The sequence below is a fragment of the Botrytis fragariae genome (assembly GCF_013461495.1).
Source record: "Botrytis fragariae strain BVB16 chromosome Unknown tig00000006, whole genome shotgun sequence".
In the NCBI taxonomy this organism is placed as follows: Eukaryota; Fungi; Ascomycota; class Leotiomycetes; order Helotiales; family Sclerotiniaceae; genus Botrytis; species Botrytis fragariae.
Window position 1 is genome coordinate 920,808 of NW_023500988.1, and position 13,375 is coordinate 934,182.

General features: G+C 41.2%; 5 protein-coding genes across 5 annotated transcripts; 3 read left to right on the forward strand and 2 right to left on the reverse strand.

Annotated features, from left to right (window-relative positions):
- Positions 1–1,552: 1,552 nt before the first annotated feature.
- On the forward strand, positions 1,553–2,281 carry Bfra_001456 (putative glyoxylate reductase protein; the record flags this gene model as incomplete). Its single annotated transcript, XM_037331887.1, has 4 exons — positions 1,553–1,844; positions 1,902–1,961; positions 2,033–2,095; positions 2,152–2,281. Exons 1-4 carry the CDS (start codon positions 1,585–1,587, stop codon positions 2,279–2,281), a joined length of 513 nt encoding a protein of 170 aa, XP_037196041.1. The 5' UTR covers positions 1,553–1,584.
- A 216-nt stretch (positions 2,282–2,497) lies between these two features.
- Positions 2,498–3,147, reverse strand: Bfra_001457 (uncharacterized protein; the record flags this gene model as incomplete). The annotated part of the gene is made up of 2 exons (XM_037331888.1): positions 2,498–2,859; positions 2,919–3,147. The coding sequence occupies 2 exons, from the start codon at positions 3,145–3,147 to the stop codon at positions 2,498–2,500; spliced, it is 591 nt and encodes a 196-aa protein (XP_037196042.1).
- Positions 3,148–3,914: 767 nt separating this feature from the next.
- Bfra_001458 (putative u1 snrnp splicing complex subunit protein) lies at positions 3,915–4,890 on the reverse strand (the record flags this gene model as incomplete). Its single annotated transcript, XM_037331889.1, has 2 exons — positions 3,915–4,747; positions 4,863–4,890. 2 exons carry the CDS (start codon positions 4,888–4,890, stop codon positions 3,915–3,917), a joined length of 861 nt encoding a protein of 286 aa, XP_037196043.1.
- A 221-nt stretch (positions 4,891–5,111) lies between these two features.
- Positions 5,112–6,981, forward strand: Bfra_001459 (putative gpi transamidase component gpi16 protein; the record flags this gene model as incomplete). The annotated part of the gene is made up of 3 exons (XM_037331890.1): positions 5,112–5,494; positions 5,541–5,944; positions 5,993–6,981. The coding sequence occupies 3 exons, from the start codon at positions 5,112–5,114 to the stop codon at positions 6,979–6,981; spliced, it is 1,776 nt and encodes a 591-aa protein (XP_037196044.1).
- Positions 6,982–9,143: 2,162 nt separating this feature from the next.
- Bfra_001461 (putative glycoside hydrolase family 18 protein) lies at positions 9,144–10,559 on the forward strand (the record flags this gene model as incomplete). The annotated part of the gene is made up of 3 exons (XM_037331891.1): positions 9,144–9,295; positions 9,365–9,463; positions 9,521–10,559. 3 exons carry the CDS (start codon positions 9,144–9,146, stop codon positions 10,557–10,559), a joined length of 1,290 nt encoding a protein of 429 aa, XP_037196045.1.
- Between the last annotated feature and the right edge of the window lie 2,816 nt (positions 10,560–13,375).

The window sequence follows — 13,375 nt, forward strand, 5'->3', positions numbered from 1 at the left end:
TATTAGATATTAAGCCTAATTATCAAAAAAAATTAAATTATCTTTGATATCCATAGAGATATAAAAAGTCGCTCTAAGTACCTTTACATACAAAATTTGGTGTAAAGGTACCTGTCCGAGTTCCCCATATGTCCGAGTTCCCCATACATTACGTTATTATATTTGAAAATGTTTTATTTAGAATAAATTATTATTATGTAGAATTAAAAAAATTTGTTTTTTTAAAAAAAAAATTATTTAATTTATATAAATATTATTTTAGAATAAAAAATAAAGATTTTAGATTTAATAAGAATAATAAAGCTAATATAATTTTATAAAATAAGTTTGTTATTATATATATTCTTTTAAGTAATCTGAAAAGAAATTAATTATAAATTTCTTCAAAATAAATAATTTCAAAATTCTATTTAAATAAAATTAAACAAATAAATTAAAAAAAAATCTTTTAAATTTTCTTTTCAAAATAATTTTTAATATTTTTTTAATATTTTTTATTATTATATAATTTCATAACATAATATATTTCAAATTATAAGAAAAAAATTAAATAATATATTATTATTAATAATTTATTTCTAAACAATAATAAAAAAATTATTTTCATAAAAATTATAAAAAATAATTTACTTTTAGTAATAAAAAGTTTTAGAGATTTATTAAAATAAATTTTTTTCTATATGGACGCAACAGCCCACTTTCTCACGGAAGTCTATTATCAATGATGTATTTCACTGTAGAATACATTATGAAGTGGTGCGAGAAGATCTCGACTCAGGACATCAAGTGAGTGTGCTCTAATGCTGCAGCCCAAAAAACTTAAGTTAACTTTTCCAGGTCTATACAGGTCAAACAAAGTGCGGTAGACGACTATAACGTCTATACCCAAGAGTTCATGGGGCGCACCGTATGGACAGGTAGTTGCAATTCCTGGTTCAAAAAAGGCAGAGGCGCTTCTCGAGTTACAGCGATGTATGCTGGAAGTGCAATTCACTATAAGCAGATGTTAGAACACTTCAGGGGAGAGGACTTCGATTATGAGTACCATTCGAAGAACCGATTTCGCTACATGGGGAATGGAATCACGATGTGGGAAGAGGAAGGGAAAAACCTAGCTTGGTACTTGCAGAAGTAGTACTAGGGTTCTGTACCCTGCAATCAAACCCCCCATATGATGTAGAGTGCTTTTCTCAGACTTATACCTCCATATGTAAATTAGAGACCTTCTGTTGGATCCCAATCTTATTTAACCCTTCAGAAGATGGCTATACAAATATATCCTTTTGAACTGCGATCCGCCGAGGTATTTCCAGGTGATGCACCCCACAATAGAAGCACGTCATTAACAACGGCAAATTCGACATACCAATGCATTTGGCCCTCCGATTGGCGAGTATACTTTTTCCGTCGGCAATCTGGCTTATTTCAAGAAGTTTGACCCGGAGCCCGAACGTATTCACTATATTTGCCGATCTATGGATACGTGGTTAACATCTTAAGGAAGTGACATTCCGTTTAAATTAGTAAATAAAACTACAAATACTTGAACCATGGAAAATTACATAAAGCAGAGGCTGGCCAGTAATGGTCGTTATTGGTACTCAACAATTCTCTTCCAATATCCTTCCGAACGACTCATTTCAGCTTTCAACTACCCTCAAAATGCGTGCCTCACTCACTTCCTTCATTACTCTATTGATAATTACGCTTGCTGAAGCATCTGTTACCTGCGTCAAGGTTGGTGTAACAGCCAAAGCCACATGGACCAATTCAGCTGGGCAGACTTGCACGTGGACGGGAAGAGTTGGAACCAACTTTGGAACCAACACAGTTAACGCTGGAGAGTAAGTTTTTTTGTCCCAAAGACTGTTCATATAAAGCATGCTGACCATTTTGAAAAGCTACAGCTGCAATGGAAGATGTGGAGCAGGTTGCACTGGAAGTGCCCTTGGCAATTACTAGTAAGTTGAAAGCTGGATTCAACGCAGTACCTTCAACAGAACTTGACATTGCTAACGAGAAAAACTTATAGCACACAAGACTGCTGGAACCATGACATATGCTCTTACTTCAACAATGCCTCAGGTGGTGCAAGGTATGATCTGTTATTTGTTCTTGTGCTTTATCAACAACTTACTAAACGATACATAGTGACGCTAATTGTGGTTCGGCATATACTGCGGCCGAAGATGACTATCTTCTTGGTGGAGTTGATGGATGTACTCAGACAAACCCCAGTAACTCAGCTGTTGTACCTACCACGAAACCTGTCTGTACTTGATGAGCGCACCATGTAAACTGTACAAGATGAATTTGGAAAGGGGTGATGGTTCGCTACGAAAAAAATAATAAATTCAAATTTGGTATCATATCAATAAATCCATTATTCTCCAACAGGCTACTAGGTCTCCAAGTAGATTCTGCAGCCTTGTACTTCCATCACCCTCTCATAATACAAGGGCCTGACATCCGAACGGGGTGTGATTCAGCTTTCCCCTTATTGTGGCTTTGGCTCTTCCTTTTGGCCACCCCCAAACATTCCTCCAACATATCCACCTGCACTCTTCGCACCGCTTGCCAAGCCAGACCCAGCACTCTGTGCGCCACCCAAAACTCCCTGTCCAGCACCCTTTGCATTATTGAGGATTGGATCGCTGATGGCTGATGTGGGACCGCCGTAGGAACCATCTTCATCTTTTCCATTTCGCTCCAGCCTGTTTATGCCCTCTTTCCCAGCCAAGTTTCCAATTGGAGCTAGCAGACCATTCTCTCCAAGTTGATTACCGACAAGATTGTGGACATCGTCTTGTATTTGGTCGATTTGTGATACGCCGGTGACTTTGGTCTTGTTGAGGGCATCTGTAACTATCATTAGCTAAAGGCCTCTAAGAGTATCGTAAAAGTCTAGGCCGACCAACCCTTTGTCGCATATGATGCCTTGTTGTCTCCTTTTCCGAACCATTTCAAATACTGGTCTTCAATCCATGGCATCCACTTCTCATATTGATCGTTGTATGCCTCCTTTACCCATTCCGTATACGTTTGCTTTTGTCTTTGATCCTCGGAAAGACTCTCGTAGAGCTGTTTCTTCTGTTCATCCGTATGCTCAGGAGCAGCAATACCTGTTGCGTTCTTCAAGGACTCCATAATATTATTCTAAAATGGAAGCGGGTGTGGCTCGTATGATTTGGGGTCTTGCGTAGCAGTGTTGAAACTGTGGTATGATTTGATAGAGGTAACAACAACAGATGGTGACAATGCGTTTTAAAATGGCGAAAATTATTGAAACTAATTCGGACTACTGTTCAATATATAATGAGGAAATCATCAAGAGTCCAAGGCTTCAATGACGTAGGTTGTCATATCCTGGTCGCCTTGTGATCCAGTGTTCGAAATCTTGTTTTGCCATTCAGGGATACAGGGTAATCAATCAACTCGTTAATCAAGATTCCATGGGAACCGCGACGAATCAATCTCCATGAAGGATACCCAAACCTAGGCGACAGCCACATGAAGAGGATATTTCTGGTTCGCAAATGAGATCTAGAACATCATGTGGATATGTAGCAGGGAAGACAAGAAGCATTTTGCACTAGCAAAAGCCACCACAGTTCCATCTTTAACGAACAAGCTAACCATCAAATCCTCACGGGAACCTTCGATATGACATTTCTCGTTTTTTAAACTGAAATCAAATGTTTGGATTTCTTGGTGTTGAAAAAAAAAAAGCATGTTAATTGCGCGTCTGCATGTGAGCCGAAGAAGTATCTCGAGTAGCTAGGTACTGGTGGGTTGACTCGTAGGTTAGAAAAAGCCCAGAAACAAACCCCATTGATTATGGATGGTTGTACATTGTATATCCGCCGACCCAAACGCCGTGAGGATAAGCCCGTGAACGCCTCGATATTTTCTCATTACCATCCACCTCTGAATCCTCTGCCCCTGCCTCTAAAGCCACCTCTTCCTCCACCGCGTCCTCCATACCCACCCCCTCTGCTGCCATATCCGCCATCACCATAACCTCCATCGTACCCTCTCGGCGCCGAATTATGATCCATGTCATCAGCACTAGGTCTTGATCTCTTCATCTCCTTCGGGAATGCGTCGTAAGTCTTCCTCATTTGCGCATAACCTAGGTGCATTTTTCCGTAAAAATGGTCCGCCAATCTTCGATCGTTATCCAGCCGACTCAAATAAGCTCCGCAGACATCACAAACTTGTAATTTTTGATGTCCTGAAGGCCCGCTGGTATCTGATAATGCCTTCAGCTCCTTTTCTTTCTCCGCCTTTGTCTGCATAGCCTGTCTTATACGGAAGAATTCTTCATAAGCGCGCGATACCTCCGCTTGTTCCCCCAGAATCTGAATTTCCAATAGACCCGACTCGATAGATTTCGATAGATCAGATATTTGTTTAAGAAGGGCGTTTGTTTGTCGAATTTCATCGGGTGTTTTCTCCAACCGTCGCTGTGCGACATCTATCCTTCTATTACATTCATCAATGTATTTCTGTAAGTCGCGCATATAATCGTATTCAAAACCCCATTTCTGTTTTTGAGGAGGTGCTGCGGTTTCGAACTCCGTCTTTAATGGCTCTGAATGGATCTTTGGACATGGTCCTAAATCTTGTTTCGTGTTTGTGAAAAGATCGTGGGGACAAGTACCGACGAGGAAAGAACGGCAGATCTTTGGATCTGTGATTGAAAGCTGTGCTGCGCGAGAGGATGCTCCAGCGCCCATAAGCTGCTCTGTCAAGAGGGTTGTATTAGTAAAATGATGAAATTTCATTGTTAAAAGACGAATTGAAATTGTATTCAACAGAGCGCAAACATTTGAAGAGTTGAGATGGGAATTATGACTTACCAAGGAGCTTTCTCTGTTCTGCAGCCATGTTTCGAGGTATATGATTGTATTTGTTGTGGTTTGACTTTTGGAGGTCAATAGAAAAAGGTAGAGACAAGACGAGGCAAGGCTCGGAGCGGCGGGCAAAACGGAACACGCCGTGATAAGGCTGCACATTCGAACTACCTCCTCAGATTCAAGAATTCCACGGGTGCTTGTACCTACCTATGTGATGACCCTTCACAACTCAATGAAGAGCTTCTTGACAATATGGCTTTGAATGCCATAAATCCAATGAATAAATTTTATCATATTTTCTTCCTTGTATTTAGTTTATTATCTACAGGAGTAATCGCATCCTCAGATTATCACGAGCAACTTCTTCTACGACCCCTTCATCCTTCATCGTTACTAGCTTCATTTAACTTCCAAAGCAATACAAGCCTCGAATCATTCGAACAACAGAATTTTCGCTATTTTCCAAGATCATTGGGGCAAATTCTTCAGTATGCCAATACACGAGAATTACATTTGAGGTTCAGCCTTGGTAGATGGGATGCTGAAAATTGGGGTGCAAGGCCATGGGGAGGTACAAGGGAGGGCGGAACAGGTGTAGAGCTTTGGGCTTGGGTAGAAGCAACCACTGATGAGGAGTACGATGCACTTTTTTGAGAAAGAAATTCAACTGACATTTTCTAGAGCTGATGGTCGCTGGTTAACCTTGACCAATGCGTTGTCTGGTCTTTTTTGTGCTTCTCTTAACTTCATCGATTCCACAAGAACAACGAGACCTGTCTTATCATTTCAACCAGTTAATGACCACTCAAATTCCACATTAGCAAACCTGCACTTACTGCATGGAACTTTGCCTCGAGAAGTTGTCTGCACAGAAAATCTGACGCCTTTCCTGAAACTCCTGCCCTGTAAAGGCAAGGCTGGTATTTCGAGCTTACTCGATGGACATAAGCTATTTGATGCTTCATGGCAGAGCATGTCGATTGATGTGCAACCTATATGCACAAGCGATTCAAGTGACTGCCAGCTTCAGATTACACAAACTATTGATATGGTATTAGATATCCAAAGATCCAGGCGCCCGAGAGGTTCGTAAATCGCTACCCAATATGATCAATGTGCTAAATTCAACCCAGACAATCCAATTCCACGGCCCGTACCATTTGAAGATTTGAAATGCGATACGTCCAAATCATACCATGCCGAGGACACTTGCTTCCCTCTAGATAACGCTGCTGAAGAGGAGGATTGGAGTTTATCACAAATTTTTGGGCATTCGATGAAAGGATCTTGTCCACTCGCCGATAATGTTGAAGACTCCGTTTGCATAAATGTTCCTCATGCCCGCAATGTCTTCACTTCTGGAGGAGCAGTTGAGCACAAAAATCCCTCTGGATACAGCCGATGTTTCCGAATACAACAAGACAGCGACTTTGAAATGGTATTACCTCGACAGGATATATACGAGAAAGCCCCATTGGAGCAACCCCAACTTTATGCCGAACGCTCATTCATTGGATATGGGCAGGAACGAGGTGGTGTACAGGCCATACTTACAAATCCTTCGCCAACAGATGCAGTTGATTTTGTATATATGGAGTCGCTCCCTTGGTTCATGAAGGTTTATCTCCACACTTTAAAGGCCGATACTAACGGCTTGTATGAAGATGTCATACAAGAGATGTTCTATCGTCCAGCCCTGGATCGCAAGAGAGGGACTCAATTGGAAGTGCGAATGCGTATTCCCGCGGATTCTACAGTTATTTTGACCTATGACTTTGAAAAGGCTATCCTTCGATATACAGAGTATCCTCCTGACGCGAATCGTGGGTTTGATGTTGCCCCGGCCGTTATCACCATTGGAAATGTTAGCATTCGGACCACGAGTCTTTTGCTTCCACTCCCAACACCGGATTTCAGCATGCCTTACAATGTCATCATTCTTACCAGTACTGTAATGGCATTGGCATTTGGAAGTGTTTTCAATCTTTTAGTCAGGAGGTTTGTTGCAGCCGATGAAGCTGAAAATTGGGACATCAAGGCTGTTAGGATGCGGGTTTTAATGGTTGTGCAAAAGATGCTGGCTCGGACAACAGGAGAAGCGAAGTTTGGCAAAGAAGAATAGGACATGATACCCACCACATAATAAAGATTTCTTTCTTTCTACTTGTTTCTTTCTGAGGAAAAGATTGCAAAGGAAAATCATCTTGAGTCTGCAGAATTTACAGCTATATTTATTAGGCCATTACTCGTATCCCGAAGATTCTCCGCTATGGCTAGACTTTCCTTCGTCAAAGTCAACACTTAACATGCAGGCCCTTTCATCATCAATTGTGCTTAATTCTCGAGCTTCTCGCCACTTATTATTATTCTTACTTCGACCACGCCACATAGACTCGAACTCGATTCACATCTCCTAGCCACTGCTCTAGTCACGGGCGTGGTGTCCTCATGCTTCGACATTAAGTTCAGAAACAACACGTGCCATGTAGCCGCCTAGGCCTTCATCTGGCACGTGCCTCACGCAAATCCAGGAACGCAAGCAGGGTATATCATTAATCCCCGACCACCAGAAGCTTTCCCAAGCACGATTCTGTAGATACCGGTGTGCTAACAACTCAAATCTACAACATGCACGACCTCGACTGGTAGCTTCTTATCTTGTGATCAATTCTTCATTCAAATTTCCCCAGTCTCCCTTGATGAGCACAATGCTTCAGCTCGAAAGCGCAATGTTAATCTTTTGAATCGACAACAATGAATTTTGTGTTCCGCTAAGTACACACTAGGTAGGTACGTGAATACATATCTTACTTAATCAGTTTTGTGTCGCGATCGTGGTGGTCTAGAGCATACAGCATTCACCGTCAACGAAGTCGCTGGCCCTTCATCACAACTAGACATGTCTATTCGCGATCTAGGCTCATATTTTCACAACTTGTTTCACCTGGTAAACTTATGGGGGCAGATGTTGTACTTTGTCAAGCTCTCAATGATTTTTACCATTATTCTTGCTGTGTGCATCAAGTGTAGAAATACAAGACCTGATGCTTGCTGCTCAAAATTTGTGGGCAAGATTTAAGCACAGGAAGATCAACTATTTGTTCCAAAACTGGGCAGCATTCAATATGAATGGATTAAGTTTTCCGAGGAGAAACAGTACTCGATCTACTCAGCGTATGGATCTCATCCAGAAATTTCGATGTCGTGTAAAAATCTCCTTTGTTGTGTTGCGTCTAGAAATGCTGGGAGCCTTACTTGAGTTCTCTAACAATCTTTCATTGTACAGTACCCTTCTATCAACATCACTCTTTGAAAGAAAACTGTAATCAGAGTCAAGGTCATGTGTAGTTGCCATCGGCAATCATGATGCCAAGAACTTTGTTCACCAATCCCTTAGTATGTTCCCCTTGCATTCTATCCGCGTGCCGGTTAAATAAACACATTTCCTTATCGCAATAACCGTGTAGTTTCATGTTCTCTATGTTCAGGAGACCTTATTGTAACGTTACTGCAATATCGGTACATCATCCACAGATGGCACAAAGTCGATGGATAAATGAGCACAGATATGTACAAACAATACAGTTGAAGATCATTCCCTATCTAACTCGCCGCATTTCGTAAGCTAAGCTATCATGAAATCCTCATCTGGAGATCAACTGAACATTTTTAGAATTCGGGGCACGCCGCTACTACAACCTGCCTTCCTTACATTTCTTTATCTGCTATGCTTCTCATTATCCATGTCGGAATTTGCTGGATGTATGAAATAAGGCCGATGTCGTTCCTGCTGGTAGTGCGGTTGGTAAACTTCATAGCCAACGAGTGACAACAACAAGAAATGCGGTTACATATGACCTCCACATCTGTTTTGAAGGTTTCAGTCATTCATTTCATCTTAAGTAGCTGCTCAATTTGGAAAGCGTTTGTTCTTACCATGGCTTCGTGCAAGCTGCGATGTGTAAACTGTACCAATCGGGAAGTCGTTTGTGTCATTTAGACGTGAGTGGTGACAATTTTCTCATGCTTCATTGTTATCCAGTCATCCGTTGAAATCAAGTGGTAACGTTATATAAATGTTGGTGAATACTGTCTGTATCACTATTAAAGGGGAGCTTTGCTTGAGGAGGAACAAAGCATCTATCTCTTCACCTTCTTCATCTTCCTTACTACTCTTTACTATCATTTTTACGGCTCAGTGGTTATTAACTTGACGGGTACAAGTCAACACTCTTCCACTGATATATTTGACCCTCGTGTTTCTACTCCTTCATCTAGCCAAACATGATTCTTATATTCATGCAGTACTTTTTACTGATTTTGACAAATCTTAATACCTTTGTATTTTCCGCAGCAATTCCAGCTAAAACTGAGGAGTCAGTTAGTGCGGTAGGGTATACTGGGGGATATCACAATGCAGCTTACTTTGTAAATTGGTATGTCTTTCCATATGGAATCCCTTCCCGGATAATGTCAAACATGACCTCTAATTATTTTTACTACAGGGCAATCTATGGACGAAACTATCAACCTCAACAATTGCCGGCTACTAAACTGACTCACGTCCTCTACGCATTTGCTAACCTTCAAACGGATGGTACAGTGTATGTCAAACTTTCTCTATGATCGATGCTATATGAATTATTCTAACATATACTCAGCTACCTCTCCGACACATATTCTGACCTTCAAAAACATTATCCTACTGACTCTTGGAATGACGTCGGAAACAATGTTTATGGGTGTGTCAAGCAACTTTATTTGCTTAAGAAAAAGAACCGTCAAATGAAAACTCTTTTAAGTATTGGTGGCTGGACATATTCTACAAATTTCGCTGCTGCCGCTAGTACAAATGCAACTCGTACAAAATTCGCCGCAACCGCCGTGCAATTTGTGCAAGACCTTGGATTTGATGGTATTGATATTGACTGGGAGTACCCCACCAATGATGTCGAAGCTAGCAACTTCGTTCTACTTTTGCAAGCTGTTCGCTCGGCTCTCGATGCATATGCTGCGCAGCATGCTCCCGGTTACCATTTCCTCATTACTGTTGCAAGTCCCGCTGGTCCAGAGAAATACAACATTCTCCATTTGGCAGATATGGATAAATATCTTGATTCCTGGCACTTAATGGCGTATGATTATGCTGGATCCTGGGACAATGTCACAGGCCATATGGCGAATTTAAATCCTAGTGTGGACAATAATTCAAGCACTCCATATTCGACGCAAAGAGCGATCACGGATTACATCGCGAAGGGTGTTAGCGTATCCAAGATAATCATGGGATTGCCGCTGTATGGAAGAGCATTTGAAGGTACCACCGGGATGGGATTGACATTCAATGGAATTGGTTCCGGGTCATGGGAGGCTGGAGTTTGGGATTACAAGGATCTGCCCAGAGCTGGTGCGATGGAATACTACTCATCTGATGTTGTAGGAACCTACAGCTACGATAATTCCACAGAAGAGCTTGTTAGTTATGATAACGTCAAAGCAATTCAAACAAAGACAGAATACATCATGAGTAATGGACTTGGAGGTGCAATGTTCTGGGAGTCCAGTGGGGACAGAAATGATAGCAAGAGTCTCATTTCAACAACGGCAGGAATCTTCCCCTCATTGGACCAGACTCAGAATCTATTGACTTACAATGCGAGTACATATGAAAACTTGGCAGCTGGAATGCCTGGTGTGTAATTTTGCGATGAATAGGGATTGATATAGTAGATCCGGCTAGAAGCAAGTAAGGAGAGATACCTAGGAATGTTGATACCATCCGGAGTATATATGGCGTTGCTTTACTATTATCGTACACGAGGGCTAGGATTTTTGACATCATCTGGAGTATAGTCGGGGTTGTTCTATTTTTATCGTATTTGAGAGGATAGTTGGTCATGTTACAAGTAAATAGACTAAGAATTAGGTTACTATATCCACGACTTGTAGAGTGTGCTCGCAATTTTCAAATGTCGTGATTTAATTCCTTCTTCAACCTGAGCCAGATCAAGCCACGAATAGCCAAAGACAGCTATGGCTCCCAACCCATCCATCGCAAGCATTGGCTTAAGCAAGTGCCGTATCACGATTACCTGAACAATGCATTGTGTGAAGCTTTATGATTCCACTTATCAACTGTACCACAACCGATTATTGTTGATCGCTTGACGCAATGTCGCGTATAAGCCCTTTTTAGCTGCCAATCCAGCTCCCATCTATGATACCACCTTTGTTCATCATTTTATGTTGCATGCATTTCACCCTTTCATCTCCTGCCTTGCAATTGTGCATTCAGAATCTCATTTCTCGAATAATTTTCACTAACAATCTCGGATTTCGAACACAGACTAGTGACACAGCTTCTTCAACCTTATCTGGACTGTTGTAAATGTCTATTGAGTACATCTCTATATTACTCGCCATAGAGTATCCAGTTTGAGTACGAGCCAAGTCCTTGCCCTCTCGTCTGAACTCTATTCAAAACATGTATGGATTTAGTCCAAGAATGTATCGTGAAATTGTGCCGGACTGGGTGTCACTGATGGAAAATACCCTAGTATCCTGAAAATCAAATAAATACGGAGTTTATAGTATGATATCTGGCCATGATATACCAGAGGTATGTAAAGCACGAAGCTTTCCGAGAATGATTGGATCTGTTGCAGAGGTCACCAACCCGATTAATATTAGTGAACAATATGCATGCACTATAAAGACTTACATAACAAAGCTAATAACTCACATACATGGTGACTGCGCTTTGGAGATCACTGATGCTTTTTGCTGGTTTTACAACGAAACGAAAATCTGGAATGCTGCAATGATTCATCTTTATGCTATTAGTCAGTCATGCTGTTCTTGCGTTACACTTTGGGTACCCCGGAGTTGAAATCCTATCACTCTCTCAAACCATACAGCAAACAATATGACGCTGTTTGTTGCTGTGGATTTTCTATTATACACTCAACCTTTTAAATACTTTTGTTCTAGGAGACTCAACATTGTTATTGATAGGCCGTGTTAATGAAACCGGGAGATCTTCGAGGAGAGTGGACGTTACATACAAAATCTTCTCAGATTTGGAAGGCCTTGCTGGAATAGGGGTGTGAAAACTTTCCTTGGAAGAGTTGGTAATAGAATAAGAGGAGTGGTGGCATGGTGTGACTGGTAAAAATGGTCAGCTTGTCCTCATAAAGTGCATCGAGTGCAATATTACGGCTCATTGTTTGTAATTGTAGTTAATGGCTTGCAGATGATATTCTACATTCCAATTCGGCCGATCGTTTGTTTCAATGGCAATAGTCAGGGTAGTTAGTACGGTGGAGGTAAATTGAGCAAAGCTGAAGAAAAATACTTGTCATTGTATCAATTGCGCCATGGATGCTGAGCCAAGTAGGCAAGCGGAGGCCCTGAACACCGGACTCCTGAGGCCCCAGGGAATTGAAGCGATCTAAATCATTGAAGATGAAACATACAGGTACCTATTCAAGACAAGCATGGACTTACAGTAAAAATTAACATGGAAGATATTTAGGTGAAAGTGACAATGAATAACCAAGTATACCGCGAGACGCCTTAGCTTTTAGCCGATGCTAACGGCTTGACTTTCAGTAACTCATTCATAGGAGAGATTCCGCGCCAACAGTAAGATCAAGAAAAGTAGGGTGTGTGAAAACTGCACATAAATTTGCATTTTTCATGTGTTTTACATTCTGCTTATACGTCATCGGCGAAGTGTGGAAATGAGATTTCTGCTGAAACCTACTTCATTCGGCTTCAATGGTTGTTGCATGACTAAGTATTACACAAAGCCGGCCTTGCTCTTGACCTTTTACAGAGCATCAGAATCCCAAAACGAATGTTTTGTTGTGTTCTAAGTGATTACACTTAGGAACTCCAAGGAAAGAGATCAGTAATATGAACCATACGATCATCTTTAGCAAAAACGGTAAAGCAAACGAGCACTTATAATATATGTTATCAAACATGACTACCTAGGTAGATATGACTGAGGTGGAGAAGATTGCAATTTCGAAGAATACATGACACCCGAGATTGATATATGATACGTCCGTATTCTAAGTATATATGTAGTAGATATTGAGATTTCATTTCACAGGCTGTTCACATTGTGTGGCTCGTGTGTGGCTCACCGTGCATGGTGAGAATCTCGAGCCATAATAATTTCACCAATCAATAGCTTCATAGAGGCGGTCCAACGCTCGACCGACGGCAAGCTATCCGCACGCTAATCAGCACCTCCAGATTCACACGGTAGGTGTCGACCTTATCAGACATCGGAATCGGTCTGTCTCCAAGGACCGATCAACCTCGGCACAAGAATAAAATGCTCCATAGATAAACATCTTTGTCGGAAGCACCGAAAGATATTTTTACCTGCTGAAACCTATAAACTTATCTGCATTTGTCGTCAAAACCGCCATGTTCCACAATTTCTAGAAGGAAACCCACAAGAGTTTGGAAATTCCACAGGGTATTAAGATGTGGAAGTACCG